We start from the raw sequence: 26,037 nt of genomic DNA, 5'->3' as shown, positions 1-26,037 counted from the left end.
CCTCTAAGGGGGACTGCTCTCCCAGTGTTTCCCGTAACATAATATTTATTATTTTATCTTTTAATCTTTTGAAACTTTCATTTTAAATTTTAAATTCTATGTTTTATTTTTATTTAATATTTTATTATTTTATAACAAAACTATGTATTTATATATCTTTTCCTTTACTTTTGAAATGCAAATGTTTTAAATGAATATTTGCCCTTAAGTGTAAACCGATGTGATATGTTTACATGAACTTCGGTATATAAAAGCCAATAAATAAATAAATAAATAAAAATAGTATTTTGCTGAGATTGCTGAAGTGAATTATAACAAAAAAAAAAAGAAGTGGGATGGAAATGGATGCTTGTACTGAGCACCTGTTGCAATTGGGTGCCCAATGCAATAAACTATTGAGCGCTATGAACGCACAGTTTTCCTTTAGCGTGCCCCTTTTAATACCGTCTCTCATGTAAATATTGTATCAGGCGCCCAGGGGCTATAGTTGCGTACACATTAAGACAACGGGCGCTCAGCGCGCGTTTTACTGCATCGGGGAGTACTGCTTAATGCTCTCATTTTCAGGGATTTCCATGGGAGGGCACTAGTAAGAAATACTCACATTTCAGAATGCACATTCAGGCCGATGCAATATCGTGCACTCAGACTAGCGCACAGATTAACCCATGGCTGGGCATATGTCCATAACCCCTTATGCAATGAGGGGATTAGAGTGTCCACAACGCGCGTTCAAACCAGCGCTAGCTAATAGCGCTCATCACATGTAAATGCCATCTTAATGAGGCTATTAGCTATTACCGACTTATGTTAAAAATAAATGTGTGCCCAACGTGCACATTTTTAAAAACTTTTTATTTAACGATTTCAATTATATTACAAAGAAGACCTTTGCACAGAAACATCAGAGAGAAAACAAAGCAGAATTTCAATGTTATGACTGTCGGTTGCAGACGGCTGCGATCGCTTCTACTCACGTCTTGTGCTGCCCTTCTCTCCTCCCCTGGTCTCCTGGCTTCCCCCACTCCTCGGGCTAGCCCTGTGCCTCTCAGAGGTCCCAATTGCCAGTCTTCCTGCTCTTCGGGGTTTCCCTTCAGAACTGCCTCTCCGCTTTGGAGACTCGACTCTCCACTCCCCTGCTCCTCGGGGCAGTGCCTGCATTCTACACGAGTGACTATACCTACACCTCCCCGCCTCTCGGGGTGGTGTCTCCGTCCTCTACCAAGAGGTTCCATTGTGTGCAGCCCCGCTCCTCGGGGGAGGGCCTACGTTTTACACCGGTGTCTGCCTGTGCTTCCCCGCTCCTCGGGGGAGTGCCTACGTTTTACACCAGTGACTGTGCTTACACCTCCTCGCCTCTCGGGATGGTGTCTCCATCTTCTACCAAGAGGTTCCATTGTGTACAGCCCCGCTCCTCGGAGTTGCCTACGTCATTACTTGGAGTCTCGACTTGGGCTTTCCCATTCCACGGGACTGCCTACGTCATCTCACCAGTGCCTCCCTCGCTACGCAGCTCCGCCCCCAGGGGCTGTCTCTGCAGCATACCTCCTGAACTTCTTGCCTCGCGCTCCCCGCTCTTCGGGCCTGCCTAGCACTGCTCTCTCGGAGGTTCCTGCTTGGCCCTTGCTCTCCAGCTCAGCCTGTACACTGTGGGGTCCCTCTGAACTGTGTCACTCACCCAGCTCCTCGGGACCTCTGAGACTCCTCTCTACAAGCTCCTATCACGTGGCTACGATGTGGGATGCTCTGTTCCTCTACACACTACTGCATCTGCTGCACCTGACCTCGCCTCCCGACAGTGAGGACCTGTGGGGCTCCTCCCCACAGGTGGCATCAACCCTCACTTCGGGCCAAGGGTCCACGAAACCCACGAATTCTAACATTCAATATTAATTATACAGGAAAACAAAACATTACTAATCATCTTCTCACATATATAGACCTTCCAACCATGGAAGGAAAGGAGGAAAGGAGGAAAAGAGAATTTAACCAGGAAAAAAGAAAGAAAAACACAGGAAAATGGCCATAGCATGAAGCCCATTCCAATTCCATCCTAGATAGACTACTCTTGTATTACTGGGGACAAAGATGGAACAGTCTGCTTCCTCATATCAAAAAAACTGCTCAAATGCTCTGGAACAAAACAGATGAAACTCTCAGCACGCAGTCTGACTACACATTTACAAGGATGTCATAATAAGAATGATGCTCCTAGAGCTAGTACTTCTTGGTGTAAAGCCAAGAAGCCCCTCCTTCTTTCTTGTGTTGCCCTAGCCAGGTCAGGATAAATCCTGACCGGCTGGCCCAAGAAACTAGCATTTAGATTTTTGAAGTAACATTTCATTAGAAAACTCAGGTTGTGCTCACTAAAAAAAGAAACTAAAAGTGTAGTCCTCTCAATTATTTCCAACAAAGAAGATTCCAGAAATGAAGTCAAATTAGTTAATTCTTATGGTACTTGAGTGGTAGCTTGCCAGCCAGGATTTGATGTAAAAGGAAGAAAAAATACCTTATTAAATGAAAGAATATTTTCTGGTGTGAAATGCAATATTTCCATTAGATATTTTTTCAGAGTTAATTGTGGAAGTTCACCCATAACTTTGGGGAAGGTGGTAATTCGAAGATTCGGATATCTGAGACGACTTTTCACATACTCCATCCTTCGAGTCAAGAAACCTCATTCTTGAATGACTGTAGCGTTTACTGATTCCACTTTTTGAACAGCCCTTTCAAACCAGTGAATCCGACCAGCCTGTTCATGCTGACGTTTTAATTGATCCTGAGCAAGGGAGTCAACTTTTGAAGAAAGAGTGTTGACATTATTTAAACAATGAGAAAAAGATGTAGACATGCTAGCCATTAAATCCCACAATGAGTCCAAGGTAACCATTGGTGGTTTAGATGGAATAGCAAAACAAACTGCTCCAGAAAACTCATCTGCAGCAGAAGAATCTGAAGATAGATGGTCTGGGTCCTCTGGAGCTACTACCAATGACAACTGTGGGGGGAAAATGCCTCCTTCTGTAGCTTCTGTCCCAGAGGAGTCAGGTATTCAGCTTGCATCAGCTAAGATCAGGGAAAAACTGCCGGGTGCTCTTTCCATAGGGGCGCCCCCTTATGAAGTCATCACTCCGTGCTTCGCAAACTTCGGTGGTAACCCGATCACTCTCTGCTGGTGGTAAGCAGCTATCAAGTGGATTGAGAGATGCTTCATCCCCAGTCACCTCCGCCTAAAATGACAATGGGGCTAAGTGTCCGCTTATTCAGGCTGATACAGAACGGTGTGCTCAGCAAAGCGTTTTTGACACGCTATTATTACCCGTTATACTGTAGCCTATTAGTTAGTCACCTGCAATACAGAAAGTAAAATGTGCAGCCAAGCCGCACATTTTATCTCAGATGGCACGGGGCAAGTGTACAGAAAAGCAGAAAAAACTGCTTTTCTGTATACCCTCCGACTTTATATCATAGCAATATTAAGTCGGAGGCCCCAAGAATTAAAAAACAAATTAAAAAAAAAAAATCTGCCCGCCGCCTGGAAAACGGATGCTCAACTTTGTCTGTGTCCGTTTTCCGAACCCATGGCTGTCAGTGGGTTCGACAACCAACCCCGGTAAAATTAAGCGTCAGCTGTCAGACCTGCTCACAGCCGCCACCTCCTTATTAGCGCAGGCCCTAATTTAAAGAATCGCGCGCCCAGGAGAGGTGCCTGTGTGCGCGGCGGGAGAGCGGGCCTGATTTATAGGTATTGGGAATGGTATTCTGCTTCAAAGAGCGAGGAGGGTCAGAAGGAAAGACCCTTACTCGCCCTTTCCATTTGGAAGGCATAATAGAGAATGAGGAAATCGTAAAGCAGCAGCGAGGTGTGCGTTTATGCGGCCATCTTAACTCCTCCCCGTAGAAGCTACGACGTGCACATTTTTAACCTCAAAAAATTAACGCCAGCTCCGGAGCTTGAGGAGCCCCAAACATTTACAGATATTAAGACGAAGGAACCGAAAAAAGGAATAATGTTAAAAAAAAAAAAAAGTCTTGCGCAGGTTAGGAAAACGGACACTCGTAAAATTGAGCGTCTGTTTTCCTAACCAGCGCACAGCCACTTCTCCTGGCCACCCGATGCCATGGACACGCAATTTATCCCTAGCGCGTCCTTTTTAGCGAGGCGGCTCATTTGCTCATTGCATCGAGCAACCAGGAGAGGTGATTGTGCGCAGGTTAAAAAAAAGCGTGTCCAGTTTTTAGCGCATCGACCTTGCTTTCTGTGCCTAAGCTTCCTAACCGCACCGGACGTTTTGCGCAAAGACGGCAGGCCTCGCACAGTGCAGGCTGAAGGCCACCCCCACTTTCTACAGGGGGCCTGTCCGTGCCGAAACTCCGCCCATACAAGACGGGCGCGCCCCGCCCACACAGGGAGTGCGAGGCGGCACCCGGCACTTCCGGTCAGCTGATGCAGCGCCGGGCTCTGATCTCTCGTTTCGGTTCTTCCGCTCTCCGGGTGCCCACGAGCGGAGGGAGGTTTATATCCGGAGAGGAGGCGCGGAGCTGAAGCTGTGAGCGACGAGTACACGGAGTGAGAGACAGATCCAAGCTTCTCCCCCAACCAAAGAGTATCGCGCTGACCGGGGAAGCGGCTGAAACTGACTGAAGGTTGTTATTCCTTTGCCTATCAAAGAAAGGGCCTTCCAGCTCCATAGTGTGCAGAGTTGGCAGCTTGCTTCCATGTCATCTTGTGGTAGCGGTCCAGTCTCTGTTTAGGCAACGCACAATTAAACTCTGGAATTTGTTGCCAGAGGATGTGGTTAGTGCAGTTAGGATAGCTGTGTTTAAAAAATGATTGGATAAGTTGTCTTAGAAAATGGCCGCTGCTATTACTAGCAACGGTAACATGGAATAGACTTAGTTTTGGGGTACTTGCCAGGTTCTTATGGCCTGGATTGGCCACTGTTGGAAACAGGATGCTGGGCTTTATGGACCCTTGGTCTGACCCAGTATGGCATGTTCTTATAACTTCCAGCCCAATGCTTTCTGTAGGGACAAAAAGGAATGGGACTGTAATGGGATATCGACACAAAACTAGGACTGGGTGCACATCCTATAAGATTTGGAGCTAATGTAACAGCACTCATGATTGCAGTTCTTCCTATGGAGCTTTATCTGGCCACGGTGTCTCCCTTCCCCTTCATAGGTGGAGTTGGCTTACAGCCGCCCCATAGCATGCCCCTTCCTTTCCACGAGTTCATATTGGTACAATCTAGTTCCTGCTTACCTTTCCCTCGTTTTATTTTTCAGCACTGAAGATTTACAGTGGGAAAACAGGAACTTCAGAAAGGTAACAGGACCTAAAGTTAAAAGCTGTAAACAAAACGTATTGTAGCAATTTAAATTTTTTTTTTTTGGGGGGGGGTGGGGTGATGTATATTAGCTTTTAGGATCATAGGTGTCCCTTCCTCAGATGGAAAGTTAAGAGGCATTTAAAAACTAACAATTAAGAAAATTGTTTACATTTCAAAGGGACACACACTGAAAGTCTGTTTGAAGAAGGGGCATGTACATAGATTATTCCCCAAAATTGATTACATTTAAATAGTAAGTTAATCCAAACAGTAGTAGAATGACTGCATTGGGCTTCTAAGAATGGCACTGACATAACTTAATAGAGTAGCTATGACTAAAACCCAAACTTTAGTGAACATGAGGAGGCTGCATGTTTTGGACGATGGCTTTGCTATTTTTAGTAACTATCTCTTGTTAAAAAAAAAATTGATAGTAAGACATTGCAGGGGACCTGGGAGTTTGAGTTAATGTTGGTCTTGTAAGAATCATAGAAAAAGATAAATGCTTAAAATGACCTGCCAGTGGAAGTGGTGGAGGCCAACACTTAACAGATTCTGGTACTGGAAGGCAGTGGTAAGAAAAAAGGGATGGGGAGCTGGTATTAAGCTGAATATGGGAATTTTATATGCTTGTTTACCCAAAGTGGAAATATCCCAACTGGACAGACTGGGTGGGCCAGTTTGGTCTCTTTCTGCCATCGTTTACTGTGTTACTATGAACCAGAGGGATGAGTGGTATTGGTAGAATTTAACCGGGAGAGTGACATCGTGTTATCACTTAATGATGATATTAAAAGAATTGCAGTAGCCTTTTCTTTATAAAATATTTTAAATAAAAAAATAATATATACTTATTCAGTACAAAGCCAAGATGGAAATGGATAGGTTTGCATTGCATTACTGAGGTAGCCACAAATGGAGTGAAAAATGCTTTAGTCTAAATTCATTGGTACAATGTGTCATCACATCAATGTATGTGCAATATTTATTACAAATTCTATGGTTTTCTACCTTTTTTTGTATATTGTTTACTTTTACCAGGAACTTGCTAATTTTGTTTCTTTGGAAGGCAAGCAGTATGTGTTTGACTGACCTCACTCCAGAAAGCTTGGTGGTTGATGAGCCCACCCCCCAGAAGCGCATACAGTTTTAGAATGACAGGATAATTCCTGCATGTAATTTCTCCTCTTATGCAGTCACATATTCTTGATATCCTATTTTCTGTGACTTGACCTAGACAAAAGTATTTTTAGCCTGCATTAACTTCCCATTTTATTTGATAAGTGTATCAGTTCAATAACAATTTATTTTTCAAATGCTATACCCCTATGACAGTTTATTTATTTATTTATTTATTTGTAGAGTTTTATATACCGTTATTCGGTAGAGCCATCATAATGGTTTACAAAATATGCAATTATCATACAAAATATGCAATGGCATACATTCAAATGGAGTTAACATGATAGTTGGGAACAGTAGAGTTTTGTGAACAGTAAACATTTTTTCTTAGCAGTTGAATAACAGAATAGTGAGGAGAACATTTTTAATGAACTTAACGAATCGAGAGCAGGGAGGGGTGAAAAAGGAGGGTATATCAGGAGAGCATGAAGAAGGAGGATTATGCTTGCGAGTTCTGTTGAGGGTTGGGATGATCAGGTGTCAGATAGTTAGAATAGAGTTTGCAGAATAAAAATGTTTTTAGGTCTTTTTTAAATGTTTTCAGGATGTGCTGGGTCCTCAGTTCTTTGGGTAGGGTGTTCCAAATTTTGGGGGAGGCAATGGAAAATGCTCTTTCTCGTGTAGTTGAAAGATGAGCGTCTCTTAAGGTGGGGATGTTTAAGAATCCTGCGTTGTTAGAGTGTAGGTTTCTTTGTGGGTTTTGGGGGTAGCCAGTGAAGAGATGATAAAATGGGTGTTATGTGTTTGTTTCTTTTTTTTCCTGTAAGGATTCTGGCAGCTGAATTCTGCAGTATTTGGAGTGGTTTGAGGGATGATGAAGGGATTCCAATAAGTAATGAGTTGCAGTAATTGAAGGTGGAGAAAATAAGCAGTTGCAGGACAGTTCTGAAGTCAGAGGGGTTGAGAAATGGAGTGTAACTCTTCAAAACTAATTTCAAATGTATTAGGTTGGTTAAATAAAAATGCAGCTTGTTTGCTGACCTTTATTTCTATGAGATTTAATGGAGTAACATGACAACCATGTTCCTTTATTCAGTTTAGATATCTATTCATATATTTCTATAACAGTGTTACTTCTTGAAATGTATAAAGCTTCAGATATTAAAATGACTAAAACTGTATGGTTTGTACTTAGTCTTAATTATGATTACTTAGAATAAAATGGTTTATAAAGATTATTGAAAAGGTTTTAGGTTGCTTGCAAGTGTCATCTGAATAGTTTACTTTCAGTAAAATGATTTTCAATATGAATTTGAAACTTTTTTTCTTTCCTCTTTAGAGAAAATGATGTCTGAGGGCAGTTCTTTTGTGAAAGGTATGATGATAGGAGGTGTTGTCTGCATAGTGGTTACCCTCATTGGACACATTAAAATAGGCCATGAAAGCAGAGCACATCACCATGAGCACCACCACGTTCAAGCACCAGACAACAAAGAGATTTGGAATCTGTCAGAAGACGAACGCCTGGCACTCACTCAGAGTATCCGCGTGTACTGCATCATCCTTGTGAAACCTAGAGATATTAATCATTGGGCTGCAGTGAAGGAAACATGGAGCAAGCACTGTGATAAATCTGACTTTTACAGCTCTGAAAATGCGAAGGTATTAGAATCTGTTAACCTCAATACTGACAACATGTGGTTAATGATGAGAAAAGCATATCAACATGCATATGAAAATTATAAAGATGATTTCAAATGGTTTTTTCTTGCCCACCCAACAACATTTGCCATCATTGAAAACCTTAAGTATTTTTTGTTGAAAAAAGATCCAGCCCAGCCTTTCTACATGGGCCATACTATTAAATCTGGAGACCTGGAGTATGTCGATTTTAATGGTGGTATTGTCTTAAGCTTAGAGTCCCTAAATAGGCTGAACACCATTTTCAACAATCCAGAGAAGTGTCCAGAGCAAGCAAGCATAATATGGAACCTGGCTGAAGACAAACAGTTGGCCATGTGTCTGAAATATACCGGAGTAGTGGCAGAAAATGCAGAAGACTCTGAAGGCAAAGACCTCTTCAACAGCAAATCTGTTAGTGCTCTGATTAAGGATGCGATGGCAAGTAACCCACAGCAGATAGTAGAAGGGTGCTGCTCAGACATGGCAGTCACTTTCAGTGGACTTTCGCCTAACAACATGCAAGTTATGATGTACGGTGTGTACAGATTGCGGGCCTATGGACATAGTTTCCACGATGCATTGGTTTTTCTACCACCCAGCGATTCGAATAATGATTAAATTCCTGCCCTGCAATGGAGCACATGCAGAATGTGTTAAAGCTGCAGTTATTTACTGCACTGTTTGATAGCACATTTACGAAAATGAGTGGGACCACTCTTGTGTACAATGCGAACACATTTTCACATGTTGGGGGTTCCCTATTATTTCTAACAGAACAAACAAACAAATCTGCTACACTTCACATCTTAAAGAAGGTTTATTTATTTTTTCTTCTGGGTGTCTAACTTAAGTTAACTTTCATTTCCAAAATTATTCTGATCTGCATAGCTGTTTTAAAGTCAAAATCAGACCTAAAAATTAAAGTAATGTCAATTAAAATGTTTAGGTTTATTAAAGTTATGAGTAAGTGAAACAGTAGGAAAATGTGATCTTTTGCCAATAGTTTTGTTTGTCTGTTGCACCAAATAATTACAAAATAAGTGAGATGAAATGGATAATTTAGTGCAATACAGTTGTTTTGTGTATGGTGCCATTTTTTTTGAAACAATGCACTCCCAACAGTCTCCTTCTGCAAGCTGCTCATTTAAAGAGGAGTCAGCAGTCCAAGTGCTGGACAAAGACTGGAGTTGCTATATTATCCTGCGTGATGAGAAAGTATTGGTAGTTTTATGCTGCCTCTGCTCATTATAAAACTGCCTGATTTAGTAAGGAGCCATGTAGCAAATGGAAATTTTAAGAGTATTAAAAGCAACTCCTTTGCCTTCCCCCCCCCCCCCCCCCTTCCAGTGCCAGAGGATGTGGTTAAGGCACTTAGCATAGCTGGCTGTCAAAAAGGTGAGGAGAAGTCCATAAACTATTATTAACCAAGCAGACTTAGGGGTAGATTTTAAAAGGGTGTGCGCGCCCACATGTACGCCCGATTTTATAACGGGCGGGCGCAAGTTATAAAATCGGAGGTCGCCGCGCACAAGGGAGCGCACAATTGTGCACCTTGCGCATGCCGCCTTCCCCCATTCCCCCCCCCCCTACCTTTTTTCTCTTTTTTTTGTTTCACAACTTACTTCAGCCATTTGTCACTGTGCCAGCGTGATCCCTGGCACAGTGACAAATGGAGCCTCTGGCCCACGCCCCCGGGACTTACACGCGTCCTGGGGCTTAAGGGCCGCCGCACATAACCTTTTTAAAATCCGGCCCTTAGGGAATAGCCACTGTGATAGTAGCATGAGATCTGTGTACTGTTTCTGACGTGGATTAATCACTGCTGGAAACAGGATGCTGGGCTTGATGGACCCTTGGTATGACCCAGTATGGCATGTTCTTCTATCTTCATTTGAGTTTTCCTGGTTTAAAAAGAATTTACAATACTTGAGTAGACTTTTTTTCAGGCTGATCCTCAGAACACAGCTAATCAGTTAGATTTTCAGGATATCCACATTGAATTTGCAAAAGATAGATTTGCGTACAGTGGAGGCATTGCATGCATATCTGCCTCATCCATACTCATTGTGGATATCCTGAAAACCTTACTTGACTAGTTGTATACTGAAGTTTGAGTTGAGGGCACCCTTACCTTGATTTTGTGGATAGAGAAAATTAGTTGTGAGCTTCTGACAGTCCCAACATAATTTCCTGGACATGTCCCAGCGTGGCAATGAAGAGAAGGAAATATGGAAAACAAGGTGGCATAACAGAGTCCTACAGTGGGCACCTTTATAAACCCAAGTGGCAGTTTGATTACTGTAGCACCTTTAGGGTCAACAGAGACGTAATATCAGTGTGCATTCCTTCATCCACTTAATTTTCTTGAATGCATATCAAAGACTGCCATGATGAAGAGTTCTGGGACTGCTTACTGGAATGGGTGGGTGAGAATGCAAGTATTGTTTTGATATGGCAGGAGCTTTGTGTAGTGGAAATGTATATATTTGATGTGATACAACTGAAAAAGATATCCAGCAATATTACCTTTTCTCCAAAACCATACACATTCATTTTTTGAACCTTTAAAGAACCCCTAATTAACTAGAAAAACAAACACAATTTTACAGTTTATCAACACCTCAAAATAAAGTCCCAATTAAAAACTTTTTTTTTTTCTTCACAGTATTTCTATGGTCAAACCCACACCTCACCTGCTGCAAGAGCCATGGCCCGCTGCCCTTGCAGGCTCATTCAGGGCTGCATTGGTAGAAAGGTTTTCTGCCTTTGGATTGCTAATCATAAGAGATCAGTAGTGCAAAAAGTGTCTCTTGGTCAAGAGGGGTTCAGTTCAAAATTCATAATATCTTTCTGCATTTTTTTCTACAGAAGTGGGCACAGGCACATTGTTGAATGATGTTGATAGTGGCGTCTGTGAGATGCAGAGTGCAAAACATTTTGAATTTGTCACATTCCCCTAGCCCCACTTCTATGTGAGTAAGATGCAGAATTGTCTTGGAAGCATGCAAAGGATCAGGATTTGATTGCTGGGCCTCTGGCCAGAGATATGGGGGGGGGCGGTCCTGGTTTGTGGCCCCGGCTCGAGAATTCATTACTGAAGTAACTGGAGTGAGTTGTAATTAAGCTAATGCCCCGCTGCTGGCAAAGGAAGGCTAATAGTGCCAAGGCCCAGTGGAGGCTTTTTCTAGTTCAGCAGGAAGCTAGAAAGGAACAGGAGGAAACAGCCAGGCCTATTAAAATGATCACGTGACCTGAATTATTTTCCTACATTTTCTTGTACAGATTTCTGACTTTCAGCTAATTTCTGGAAATGAAACAGAATGTTGGTGTTAAATGTATGTTTGATAAAGGGTTAGGTGTTTTGTATGAGATATGTAAATAAAAATATTTAGATAAATTGAAAAATATTTATTTTTTGCAAGATTGTTTTCCCCCCGAGGGTTTCATGGATAGTATGTGAGAACCGATTTGTCTATACTTTTCTAATACAAAATCTATGTAAATATTAATTTACTATTAAAGTATAATCTGTTTCCTGAATTCTTTGGTAGCGATGACTTTGTGTGTGGTAAAACATAAAATCTGAACCAGTTCAGTAGCTGTTACAATATCCTACTTCATTAATGCTGAATGAAGGAATGGGCCGAGACTGGCCACCAGGCACTGTTTTTGTAAAAGAATGGAGCATGCTGACTGGAAACAAGTTAATGGACTGTTCTAACTTGTAGAACAGGGGTGAGCAACACTGGTCTTTGAGTGCCAGTGGGGTTGGGTTTTCAAGATATCCATAAAGAAGATTCATGAGATGTATTAGCATGCACTCCCTCCACTACATGCAAATACAGCTAATGGGCAAACACAGGCTTGTGGCATACAAGAACCAGAGTTGCTGATCCTTGTAGAAGTTTTCTCACTGTGGAACATGCACATGGTAACACTTCATGTTTGGCATTCGCAGCCTTGTTCATCATCAGTGTTATGCCTTTTAGAAACTCCTGTCTGTGTCATTCAAAGCAGGGTACTGATTATGTAAAAATGCTGTCACCAGCTCTACTTTGCAGGGCTGGATTTTGGAGTGGGTAGGTGCTCTGGGCGCTGCCAGCATCTCTCATGCCACCGCTGCTGCCAAAGAGGCCTGAGGGGCACCAGTTGCCCAAAGGCTGGCCCTACCCCTTTGATATACTTACCCTTTCAGGACTTGAAACCAGCCAGTCTGGTTTTCAGGATAGCCACAAATACCATGCAGGAGAGAGATTTACAGGCAGTACATTTTTTTTCTATGCAAGTCTCTCTCCTGCATGGGCACTGTGGCTATCCTGAAAACCCAGGATAGCGGGTGTATGGCAACAACCTCTGAACTAGAGTGATATAAAAAGACAAATCCACTAGCAATAGTTTTAGTAAGCTGATTTAAGATAACATGCTTTGCACTGGGTTCAGTGCAGGGTTTTCCCCAAACATAACCAGCAGCCTATGGCACTTTTAGGATATTCAAAAGAATGTGCAGGAGAAATTTGCATACATTGAAGCCTCACATTTCTCATGCATATTCATTGTGGCTCTCATGGAAAGGAGTGACTGTGGGCTCCTTGAGGTAGGTTTGGGAAGCCCTGCTTTATTGACTGGTTAAAAGCAGAAAGCTGATTGAATTTACTGCACTAGTATTCTGTGAACCACATGATTAGAATTACCCATTTTCCATTACACCATAAGTGTTTATTCTACCTGACAGTCATTTACAAAATATGTTTTAATGGAGGTAATGCCTATTTACTAACCATTGTTTACATACACCAAATTTGGCAATTAAGGCAAGTTAAAAACAACTTAGCATGGGTATTACCAATACAACTGAACTGTACATGATGGGGGTGGTGAAAGACTAATGTGGACACACTGGGAGAGGGACCTAGGGTGATTGTGGCTGGTGATCTGAAGGTGGTGAAGCAATGTGATAGCTAAAGCCAGAAGAATGCTGGGCTGTATAGAGAGAGGAATAAACAGTAAGAAAAAGGAGGTGATAATGCCCTTGTACAGGTCCTTGGTGAGGCCTTACCTCGTGTACTGTGTTCAGTTCTGGAGTCCGTATCTCAAAAAGGATAGAGACAGGATGGAAGCAGTCCAGAGAAAGGGTGACCAAAATGGTGTGGGGTCTATATTAGAAGACTTTTGAGAGACTGAAGGATCTGAATATGGAGGAGGGGAGAAATGATACAGACCTGGAGATATCTGAAAGGTTTTAATGATGCATGAATTTTGAATCTTTTCCTTTGGAAAGCAAACAGTAGAACTAGAAGTCACAAAATGAAACTCCGGGGACGATGACCTAGAACAAATATTTATTTATTTAATACTTTTCTATACCGGCATTCGTGGTTACATCAAACCGGTTTACATCCAAACTAAAGGTGGAAAATACATAACACAGGTAGTAGGGATAGGACAACGGAGAAAAGGCCGATAGGTAGCAAAAACAGAAGCAAGCAATAATATAATAACAAGCATCAATAATCACAAACTAATTACATAGATACAGGTCAATGTAAAGATGCAGCATAAGGTTAAAATGGAGGGCGGGTAAGCCTGCTTAAAGAGCCATGTCTTTAATTTCTTTTTGAATTTATTGGTACAAGGCTCAAATCGGAGATTTGCGGATAGTGAGTTCCATCGTGTAGGACCAGCAATGGAGAGGACGCGGTCCCTTGTGACTGAGAGGTGTGCCTTTTTGAGTGATAGTACGTGGAGGATTCCTTTAGTGTTTGTTCTGGTGGGACGGTTAGAGCGTGTGAGGCAGAGTGTGTCATCAAGCAATTGGAGTTGTGTTTGTATAAGGATTTATGAATGATGGTGAAGGTTTTATAAAGGATGCGTGAGGAGATAGCCAATGGAGGTCTTTAAGGATGGGAGTGATGTGGACTGATTTACAGGCGTTTGTGATGGTCCTCGCTACTGCATTCTGGAGCAATTGAAGCGGCTTTATGGTGGAATAGGGGAGCCCTAGGAGGAGGGAGTTGCAGTAGTCCATTTTGGAAGAGAGGGTGGCCTGGATGACAGTACGGAAGTCATGGGTGTGGAGTAAGGGTTTTAGTTTTTTTTTTTTTTAAATATCTGGGAGAGGTGGTGGATGCCTGGAATGCCCTTTTAGAAGAGGTAGTGAAGACAAAAACAAACACATTTAAAAAGGCATGGGACAAACACTATGGATCCCTAAAGGCTTAGAGGATTGAAAGGAAGAAAAGGGAACTTGGGAGCTAACCTGCATGGAGCAGCAGTTACTTCCCTTAACCAATTAGCTTTCATGATTTTGACAAATTGCAACATCACTTTCTGTTTCAACAGTGGGGGTGAAAGAGGAATTGGGTTTAGATGGCAGCCAAAAGTGGGTCCCAACTTTTACGATCCGGGGAACCGATATACAGACATTAGGGCTAAAACGCAGGTCTGCTACAGTCAATTCCAAAAGCAAAGCAGGTTCAAGCAGCATTGTCTGAATTATCAAAGCTGCTCACCCTGTAAAAATGTTGCTAGCAGTATTAATATGCTTAACAGAAACCGGCATGGAGCAGCAGTTACTACCGAAAGAAACTTGCTGGGCAGACTGGCTGGACCATTTGGTCTTTTTCTGCTGTCATTACTATGTTAACTAAAAAATGCAAATACATCTCATTAATATTAAAAAGTTTAACTCTCTTCAGTTTGTGATTCACCTTCACTACATTTATGGAGGTGCGGTTTAACTTTGTCCTGAGAGCTTCTGCAGGTTAATGCATCTGCCAATGCTACTGCCTCCCTCTTCACCTTGTAGATCCCTATAGGGCAGCTAGGCCCCAGTTACAGACCTCCCCTGGCACTCAACCCTCTTCCCCCAAAGCAGATCCCCTCCCCCCCCCTTTTTTTTTTTTTTAGCTTGAGGTGAGCCAAAGTTCCCAGGGAGCTGTGCTGTCCAATTACTCCTGCCCTACCAGCACCAAAATTCAGAATGGCACTGGCAAACCTGAGGCTTCTCTTTCCATGGGCGGGGCAAAGAGGAGCCTTAGCTTAGCATGTGCTTTTTTTGGGAAGTCAAAAGGGGTGAGATTTGAACACAGGCTGCACAGCTACTACTGAAGCCATCAGAATTAGGAGGATGGTATTGTCTTGGGGGGGGGGGGGTATCATGTTAGGGCTAACTGCCCCTTTAAGGATTACGGCTGAGTAGGTGGGGATGAGGGAATGCATTTTTTTTTTCCAGCCAAAGCAATGCACATTACTGGTGAAAATGTGGGATTTACTGTGCATTTGATAATCCCATATGTATAAGGGGGGGGAGGGGCCATATTGTTATTAAGGCAATTTCAATATTTTGTTCAAATATTTTATTTATAAAGAGCTCTCCAGGGTTGGGTTTTTTTCCATTTAAACCTTAAATCTTGCTCAAAACAAGATTTTTGTCAATCTGGGCTCTGGACTAAGAGTGCATTTCTCATCTTATTCAGTTAGGCCTAGAATATCAAACCTAGTATTTTGCCCTAATTAAGAAGAAACTGAGCAGTAACAATAGAAGAAAAAGCATCTTTCCTCTTGGTGTCTTAAAAAAAGAAAGATTTGTGATGAACGATATAGTCTTCAGAAAGACCAATTAGTTGTGAGCAATGTTATATAAAGAGCAAGCCCCCTGAAGCAGATGATCATCGAAACATGAATTCATGTCGGAGTTTGGTTTCTGTACGGTCTGAAGCTAAGTATTTTTTCAATCTTTTTATGCTCATGTATGTACTGTTATCTATTTGGACTTTGAGAGATCTATGGATATTCATTCACCTTAATTTTTGATTGCTACCTATTAAGTATATAAATAAAAAAAGAAAGAACATCTTAAAAAAAAATATAAAATTAAAGTGGACTTAAGCTTAAGAGCAGCCCTGCTGTTATGAGCTGACTCAGTGTCGGTCCCACATATTTCAATAATATCAAACAGAATTTTTGAAACAGATGACCAGTTAACCATAGCTTTGAAAAAGCTACAGGCTTTCACAACCAAGACTGGTCAAAGTGTGCATTTGAAAACAATATCCCAAGCACGCCACAAATCTGACCTGTATGATAGGGTAGCAAGAAAGAAGTCATTATTGAAGAAAGCTCCACTTTGAATTCCATTTGAAGAAAAGCAAAGAACACTCGGTATACTATGGATTTACCCAAGGGAAGTTGACTCATAAATGTGCTACATTTTTTTGAAGGGGTGAAATACTCATGTGGATAAAGATGAACTGGTAGATGTGGTGTTTTGGATTTTCAGAAGGCGTTCGACAAAGTCCCTCATGAGAGGCTTCTAAGACAACTAAAAAGTCATGGGATAGATGTCCTTTTGTGGATTGCAAACTAGTTAAAAGATAGGGAACAGAGAGTAGGATTAAATGATCTGTTTCAACAATGGAAAAAGTGGAGTGTCTCAGGGATCTGTACTTGGACTGATGGTTTTTTTAATATATTTATAAATGATCTGAAAAGGGATACAATGAGTGAGGTGATCAAATTTGCAGATGAGACAAAATTATTCAGAGTAGTTAAATCACAAGCAGAATGTGATGAACTGCAGGAGGAACTTGCAAGACTGGAAGATTGGGCATCCATATGGCAGATGAAATTTAATGTGGACAAGTGCAACGTGATGCATATAAGGAAAAATAATCCTTGTAGTTACACAATGTTAGGTTCCATATTAGGAGTTACCATCCAGGAAAAAGATCTGGATATCATAAGTTATTACATTGAAATTGTCAGCTCAGTGTGCTGCGGCAGTCAAAAAAGCAAAGAGAATGTTAGGAATTATTAGGAAGGGAATGGTGAATAAAACTGAAGATGTCATAATGGCTCTGTATTGCTCCATGGGTAGACTGCACCTTTAATACTGTGTCCAATTCTGGTCACCGCATCTCAAAAAAAGATATAGTTTCACTGGAGGAAGTACAGAGAAGGGCGACCAAAATGATAAAGGGGATGGAACAGCTCCCCTATGAGGAAAGGCTGAAGAGGTTAGGGCTGTTCAGCTTGGAGAAGAGACAGCTGAGGGGGGGATGTGATAGAGGTCCTTAAAATCATGAGAGGTCTAGAACTGGTAAATGTATTATCTGAAAGAGTAAAGAACTGATTCACAAGGACTAGGGGGCACTCCATGAAATTAACAAGTAACATTTAAAATGAATCGGAGAATATTCTTTTTCATTATTTTATTTATTTATCGAGTTTTATATACTGTCGTTCGGTTTCGCCATCACAATGATTTACAAAGTTCCGATGTTTAACAGAGTTTCCAAAAGGTTCTTGTGATTGTTAACATAGATTTTGTTGGTTTTATAAACGTAGTTTGTATGTCAAGCTATACAGGTTTCGGTTATGTGTTATATTACTTTCTCGCATTGGTTCCACATGTTTGCATAGGATCATTAGGAGGGAACTGGTGTTTTAGAATCATTGGGTGAGTTGGTAGGCTTTGGTCAACATCCAGGTTTTTAGATTAATTAAGCTCTGGCATCTGTTGCCAGAGGATGTGGTTAGTGTAATTAGTGTAGCTGGGTTTAAAAAAGGTTTGGATAATAGGGATGTGAATCGGGTTCCCGCTTTCGGGATCGTCTGGCCACGGGAAAAAATCGTTTTCCCGCATTTCCCCGGTTTTTTTTTTTGTTTTTTTAGTGAAAAATTGTTTTTCGGGTTAGTGCGCGCTAACAGGAGTTTTATTTATTTATTTAACGGGAGTTAACGCACACTAACAAAAATAGCAAAAAGTAACAAAAATAAACTTTTTTTGTTAGCGCGCACTAACCCGAAAAACGATTTTTACAAAAAATCGGGGGTAAAATTGATCATTTCTTTCTTTTAACCGATTTCTAACGAATTTAGAAATATTGTACGATATTTCAATTCATTAGAAAAACGATTCACATCCCTATTGTTCCCAGAGGAGAAGTCCATATACTGCTATTAATCAATAGAGAATAGCTACTATTTGTTGCCGGCATTAGTAACATGGGATCTATTTAATGTTTGTGTATTTGTGACTTGGATTGGGCACTGCTGGACACAGGATACTGGACTTGACCCAATATGGCATCTCTTATAGCCATGTGGCAAAAAGATTTGTGGGCTGATGAAACTACAATAGAATATCTTGGCCTGAATGCAAAGCATTCAATTTGGCACAAGCTCAGCATAGCACACTATAGATCATCATTCCAACTGTTAAGTATGTTCTAGTATCATCTCTCTTATCCCTAGGGACTTGGCCACTTGTCAGGATATAAGGACAATGAATGAAGAAAAGTACAGAAAACTCCTTGAAAACCTTATGCCCGCTGTAAGAAATCTGAAATTGGAACAAAAGTTTACCTTTCAGCATGACAATGACTCAAAAACCAAACAGTGGCTATACAGGAGTGGCTAAGGAGCAAAAAGATGGTCCAGACAGAACCCAGACCTTAAGCCAATCGAAAATCTGTGACAAGACCTGAAGATTATTGTCCAGCAATGCCCCCCAAGGAATCTGACAGAGCAACAATTTTTAAAAGAAGAATGACAGATCTAGGAGTGCAAAGTTGGAGGAGATCTATCCCGGCAGATACAGTTGTAATGGTAACCTGCACAGAGCAGCAGTAACAGAAGGCATGGGGATAATCTTCACAGAACAGCAGTTACTACCAGGGCCGGCACGTCCATTAGGCGAACTTCAGTGGTCGCCTAGGGCGCCAAGGCGTAGGGGGCGCCGAAGAGCAACCACGTGGTGCCGCAAGCGGGGCCTATCCGGTTCGCAGCAGAGAAAGAGAGACTTGCGCGGCGCTGAGAAGTACAGTCTCTATTTCTCTTTGCCGCAAGCCGGATAGGCCCCGCTTGCAGCACCACGTGGCTGCTCTTCGGCGCCCCCTACAGCTCGGCACTTTGAGAAGCACTAGTTGGCGCCAAAACAGGTAGGGGGGGCGCGACACAGTTGGCGCCGAAACAGGTAGAGGGGGCAGCAGCGCAAGGGTCATCTAGGGCGCCCAATACCCTTGCACCAGCCCTGGTTACTACCCTTAACAGAAACAGGGGGGTAACCTGCACAGAACAGCAGTAACTGAAGGCATGGGTGTAATCTTCATAGATTGGCAGTTACTACCCTTAACAGAACCATGGGGTAACCAGCCAGAGCAGATGAAACAGAAGGCATGGGGGTAACTGCACAGAGCAGCAGTTACTACCCTTGGCAGAAGACATGGGGGTAACTTCCATAGAGTAATTTGCTAGCTGACTGGATGAACCATTTGGTCTTTATCTGCCATCATTACTATGTATGTAGGTGCTTCCACTAACTATTGACTCAGAAGGGGTGCGGCTTTATCCAAATTGTTAGATTTCAGTTTTGGTTTTTGGCTTATCTATACTTTATCACCCACTAAAAATGTTTTGTCCTGAAAGGTAGTATTTCCATAGCCACTGTACATTCTCAACCCAAATCCTCCAAAACTACTTCGTCATCTAAAAAAACTTTACTAAGCACATGATCTTGAATAAAATTCTGCCGTAGATTGCAAATTTCTTGAAAACATTTAACTGCCACAGCTGCCTCACAAGTAAGGTAATATCTTTCCCATTAAATAAAATAGCTTTGCAAAACTTCGATACTAGCCCCCTCCCCTTGTTCATGGGTAATCATAACCATATAGAAATTGTTCACTTGATCTTTCAATTTTCCAAGGGAACTCCTTTACAATCTAAGGGCCGGATTTTCAAAGGGTTACATGTGCCAGGCCTATTTTCAAAAGGCCCAGCGATGCACATAAAGCCCAGAGACGCGTGTAAGTCCCGGGGCTTTACTAAAGGGGCGGGGTCAGAGGCTCCTGGCACAGCAGCCATTTGATGCTGTGTGGGGGATTGAGCGCCGGCAATTGGCCGGCGCGTGCAACTTTTAAGTTTTGTAACAAGAAAAAAAGAAAAAGTTAGGGGGGAAAGGGTGGGGGGAGGTAGGGGAAGGGAAGGTGGGTGGGGGTAGGGAATGGGGGAAGGCAGTGCGGCTCGGCGCACGCAAGGTGCACAATTGTGCACCCCCTTGCGCGCGCCTACCCCCGATTTTATAACTTGTGCACGCAAGTTATAAAATTGGGTGTACATCTGTGCGCGCCGGGTAGCGTGCACAGATGTACGCCCACACGCACCTTTTAAAATCTACCCCTATATGCAATTCAGGCATTTCAGATCCAAGCATGGGGTACATGTGAGATATACACTCCAATTTAGATATACATTTTTAAAGATGGTTTATATTATGAATGCATGTATAATTAAGCTCTGGGAGTTGTTGCCAGAGGATGTGGTGAAAGCTATTAGTGTAGCTGCATTATATTAAAAAAAAAAAGGTTTGGACAAGTTCCTGGAGGAAAAGTCCATTAACCATTATTAAGGTAGAGTTGCAGAAATCCACTGCATATTCTTGGCGTAAGTAGCTTGGAATCTATCTAACACTTGGAATCCTGCCAGGTACTTATAATCTGGATTGGCCACTGTTGGGAACAGGATACTGAGCTCGATTGACCTTTGGTCTGACCCACTCTGGCAAGCCTCATGTTCATGCAAATGAACAGTAGCTAGGGTTAAAGTTTTAATAATTGGTGCTGCTGCTCACAGGTTTCCAATTTGTGCTAATTCAAACCGTTTTTGTGTCAAGACACCTAGTCATGGAAAGCCACTGAATAAAGGACTTTCATGTGAATATTCATTGGATTCCCAAGATATCTGATTTTACCTCCGACCTCTTTGCTTAAATAGTTGACTCTTTCGGTAACAGCACATGTTCTTTCAAGTGCCTACCTCTTCTGCAGAAAACCAGCATTTGTTGGAGTTTGAGTCTTGGATCTCCTATAATTTCATGTGTATGCAGCTTGCCCAACTGGCAATAAAATAGACTGAGTAAAAGATGCAGAACGCAAATCTTTTCCCACTCCCTCCCAGGTAAGTGTTCCAGTAATGGCGTCCCAGAACTTCCTCCAGTTCTCGTTCCCAAATCCTTTCCAGGCACCAAATTTCTTTTGCACAGACTTGTAGAAGCTCGAGCCATGGTGGCTGCTAACCCTAAACTTACTAGAAATAGCCTGTATTTTTGTTTCACAAGCTTGTTTAGCGATGTTCTTGATCCAAGCCCGCAAGCAGTTATCACATACTGTGTCTGTCACTGGGACAGGAGGGGCACGAACCCTTCCAAACCCTCACAGACCTGCAGCTAAGGAGGGCAGTAGCGGGCAGCTATAACCTGTCTTCGTGCTGTGGGCCCCTCCAGTCCCTCATAGACCTAGATACTGCAAATCCTGTTACATAGTAACAGCAGAAAAAGACCTAATAGTCCATCCAGGCTGCCCAGCAAGTTTCTTATGGAAGAATGGCTGCTCTGTGCAGGTTATCCCCATGTTTCTGTTAAGGATAGCCACTGCCACTGCATGCAGGTTACCACCAAGCTTTATGTTAAGGGTAGTAATATTAACAATCAAAACCAAGCAACTGACAAACCCTTAACAAAATTGCAAACTTTTTTTTTTTTTTTTTTAAACTCAGGGTGAGTAGTCTTCCTGATAATTCAGACAAGACTGCTTGAACATGCTTTTTCCCTAATGTCTGGGTATCCGTACCCCAGACCGTAAAAGTCAGGGCCGGTAGTGGGTAGGTAAAATTGGTGGTTATTTTGTCACTGAATACACAGAACACTTATTTATAAGTATAGAAGTTTTATTTGTAAGTCTGAGAATAAGCAATAAAAGCATACAAGCTTAGTTTTGTATTAAAGACGATATACGATGATACTTCCCCTCAGTTTCCAATGTGAGTCACGTCTTTGGAATGATGGAAACACAACGTTTGAAAACAAGGAACAGTTCATCAGGCACTTCATTAACCACTGTAATGTCCAAAAGCTTTTTCTCTGATCTGTTCTTTCTCTGATTTCAAACAGCTTGAAGTTGGTCTTTTTATGTTGATTCTGCTGACCTTTGTCCTAGTTTCAGTTTTTCTCTGGGCCACTCCCAAGTGTTCTTGAGGCACCACCTGTCTGTTCTTAGCCACACTTGTTTGCCGATGTGATAAATTGCTTCTGTCCTATTTTCCCTATCTGCACCCCTAGCCTCATGAATAACTGCTGAACTCATGCCTTGTTTCTTGTTATAAGCAGCTAAGGAAAAAAAAAATGGCACATGCATTCTCAGAACTTATAGGCCTTATATCAAATAATTACACTAGTAATATTAATGTCTCTGCTCCACTAATTTCTAACATGATACAAAGTTCTTCATATAATCTAAAATAAGTTCTTAAAATAATTTCCCACAGGGCCCAGCATTTACTGTCGTCCAAATCCTATTCGATCCCCCTCCGAAGTGTACATAAGAACCTGGCAAGTACCCAAAAACTAAGTATATCCCACACTACTGATGCTAGCAATAGCAGTAGCTATTTGCTAAGTCAACTTAATTAATAGCAGGTAATCGACTTCTCCTCCAAGAACTTATTCAATCCTTTTTTAAACCCAGCTACACTAACTGCACTAACAACATCCCCTGGAAACAAATTCCAGAGCTTAATTGTGCATTGAGTGAAAAACAACTTTCTCCGATTAGTTTTAAATGTGCCCCATGCTAACTTCATGGAGTGCCCCCTAGACCTTCTATTATCCAAAAGAGTAAATAACTGATTCACGTTTACCCATTCTAGACCTCTCATGATTTTAAACACCTCTATCATATCCCCCCTTTAGCTGTCTCTTCTCCAAGCTGAACAGTCCTGATCTCTTTAGCCTTTCCTCATAGGGGAGCTGTTCTATCACCTTTATCATTTTGGTCGCCCTTCTCTGTACCTTCTCCATCGCAACTATATCTTTTTTGAGATGCGGTGACCAGAACTCTACACAGTATTCAAGGTTCGGTCTCACCATGGAGCAATTCAGAGGCATTATGAAATCATTTTCCATTTTATTCACCATTCCCTTTCTAATAAATTCCCAACATTGTTTGTTCAGCATGCTGCGGCAGTCAAGAAAACAGTCTATTTCAATGTGTTCTCCACTATGACGCCTAGATCTCTTTCTTGGGTGGTAGCTCCTAATATGGAACCTAACATTGTGTAACTATAGCATGGGTTATTTTTCACTATATGCATCACCTTGCACTTATCCACATTCAATTTCATCTGCCATTTGGATGCCCAATTTTCCAGTCTCATAAGATCTTCCTGTAATTTATCACAATCTGCTTGTGATTTAACTACTCTGAATAATTTTGTATCATCTGCAAATCTGATTATCTCACTCGTCATATTCCCTTCCTGATCATTTATAAATATATCAAAAAGCACGGATCCCACCCAGTACAGATCCCTGAGGCACTCCATTGCCCACTCCCCTCCACTGAGAAAATTGTCCACTTAATCCTACTCTGAGTTTCCTGTCTTTTAACCAGTTTGTAATTCATGAAAGGTCATCGCCACCTATCCCATGACTTTTCTTTTCCTAGAAGCCTCTCATGAGGAACTTTGTCAAATGCCTTCTGAAAATCCAAATACACTACATCTACCAGTTCACCTTTATCTACTTGTTTATTAATCCCTTCAACAAAGTGAAGCAGATTTGTAAGGCAAGACTTGCCTTGGGTAAAGCCATGCTGACTTTGTTCCATTAAACCATGTCTTTCTATATGTTCTGTGATTTTGATATTTAGAACATTTTTCACTATTTTTCCTGGCACTGAAGTCAGGTTAACTGGTCTGTAGTTTCCCAGATCACCCCTGGAGCCCTTTTTAAATATTGGGGGTTACATTAGCCATCCTGCAGTCTTCAGGTATAATGGATGATTTTAATAATAGGTTACACATTTTTACTAATAGATCTGAAATTTCATTTTTTAGTTTCTTCAGAACCCTGGGGTGTATACCATCTGGTCCAAGTGATTTACTACTCTTCAGTTTGTCAATCAGGCCTACCACATCTTCTAGGTTCACCGCAATTTGGTTCAGTCCACTGAATCATTACCCATGAATACCTGTTCAGGAGAAGGTTTTTCCCCAGAGCAATGTTGCAGTTGACACCAGCCATCCACTGTTGGCAAGCATTCAGTGGATGGCTGGTGGCATGTGCTTCACCACTCTTGAAAGATCCTCTACAGGAGAAGCTGAAGGCCAGTACACACTGTGTGGCTGGTGGGGTAAGCATGCACACACTAGATCCTAAAACAAATAGCTAGGGCGTGACGAGTCAGCAGTAGCACAGCTGGGGGCACGTACATGCACCCTCTAATGCACGGCTGATATCTGGCACTGTCTTTCACAGGACAGCAAGGTGCACACCATTTTCACTTTGGCAGCAGGGATATGTGGCAAGCATAAAGGGAGATGGCAATTCAGGAACCAGAATATGTGCTAGGGGCAGCAGGAGTGTGCTGAGGTTGGGTTAGGGAGGGAAATTGGGAGTGTGCTGGGGCCAGACTGAGCAGGGGAGGAGTGCTAGCTAGGGAGTGATGGTCACTGTGTGCTGGTGCTACTCCTGGCCTGGTGAGGGGGAAAGAGGGCAAGGGAGTGCCAGGGTCAGGCTGTTGAGAGGAGGCAGAGTGTGCTGGGGACAAACAGAGGAGAAGGGATGGAAATGCTAGGGTCGATCTGGGGAGGAAGACAGTAAATAGAGACCTCTGGAGAATTTCAACACGGTTCAGCTAGTTTTTATTGAAACCATTTAAAGTTGTGTAATGTACATAAATTATCTTTCAACTTCAATTCAGAGAAGGACATTCAAGTCCCAGCTATGGTCTAATGTCCAGATGCCCTTAGCCTGCCCATTAGGCAAATTAATAGGCTAATTTATTATTATTGATTTTGAAGATTGGATTAAACCAGAACAATTTACCATTTTGAATAATTCCCCTATGGCAGAGAGGAAAAAATAATACATACCTTAACCCTACCCCTTTGGATTTAAGGAATACCTTCAAATAAAGGCATATTTCCTTAACCATGACCACTGAACTTTAGTGTCTTTATATAAATCAGAATTATTTTCCATTCACATTTAGCAAAAAAAAAGACTGTCCCATTGAGGCACCCCAAAGGCATAAAGGACCACCACAATTTGACTCCTGGCAGAAACTGGAAGATGTCTTCATGGGCTGATACGGAACCTCACTCATCCGACTCTATAACAGAAAAAGTGCAATCTGAACTGCCAGAGAATTTAAGGCTAAACTCTGCTCCAGGCCTCTCTAAAGGATATCCAAAATACAAGGGCCATCAAGCCACCAGAGAGAAACCGATCGCTCCAGACAAAACAAAACAAAAAAAAAACCATTCCAAGGTGCGCCATATTTGATTATAAACTAGAAAGGCGGAGGGCTTACAGGCCTTCAATGGAGTAGAAATCATTGAAGAAGCGCAGCCTCTTTTCCCACAAACAGGACCACTCAAGAGTCAGGCTGTAAAATAAAGCAGAGCTTGATCTTCCAAAATAATCGGACCTTGCACAAGGTGGCCTCAGGCAGATGGGGGGCATAGGGCAGTTGATTTGAGTATCAGCAGAACTGCAAACTATGCCCCCCCCCCCCCCCCGCCGAAGCCAATTTGGCACAAGCAGCACAACTCGATTGCTTTCCAACTTGACCCTACACAGCAATCTACCAATCAATGGCCAAGGAGGGAGGCGTAAAGAATTCCTTTTGGTCAAGCCTGCACCAGCACGTTTATACCTATGGCGCAGAACTCCAAACAACGGCTGAAACATTGCCAAACTTTGGCATCCCTGTGAGTTGCCATTAAGTGAGGCAAGCCCCATTTACGTACTACCAGCTGAAGAGCCTCTGAGCTGAGCTAGCATTCAATTGGGACCAGAAGATTCCTGCTCACATAGTCGGCCTGAATGTTCACCTAACTC

At 42.2% G+C, this 26,037-nt stretch overlaps 1 protein-coding gene across 2 annotated transcripts; it reads left to right on the top strand.

Annotated features, from left to right (window-relative positions):
* Window positions 1–4,432: 4,432 nt before the first annotated feature.
* On the top strand, window positions 4,433–11,678 carry C1GALT1C1 (C1GALT1 specific chaperone 1). Of its 2 annotated transcripts, XM_029607857.1 has the most exons (3): window positions 4,433–4,647; window positions 5,290–5,329; window positions 7,795–11,678. In XM_029607857.1, the coding sequence occupies exon 3, from the start codon at window positions 7,800–7,802 to the stop codon at window positions 8,754–8,756; it is 957 nt and encodes a 318-aa protein (XP_029463717.1). In that variant the 5' UTR covers window positions 4,433–4,647; window positions 5,290–5,329; window positions 7,795–7,799; the 3' UTR covers window positions 8,757–11,678. The 2 variants fall into 2 exon arrangements, with proteins under 2 accessions (XP_029463717.1, XP_029463718.1); XM_029607858.1 differs by lacking the exon at window positions 5,290–5,329.
* The last annotated feature ends 14,359 nt before the right edge of the window (window positions 11,679–26,037 follow it).

The sequence above is a fragment of the Rhinatrema bivittatum genome, chromosome 6 (genome assembly GCF_901001135.1).
Source record: "Rhinatrema bivittatum chromosome 6, aRhiBiv1.1, whole genome shotgun sequence".
NCBI classification, from domain to species: domain Eukaryota; kingdom Metazoa; phylum Chordata; class Amphibia; order Gymnophiona; family Rhinatrematidae; genus Rhinatrema; species Rhinatrema bivittatum.
This window is presented reverse-complemented; position numbering and strand designations above follow the sequence as displayed.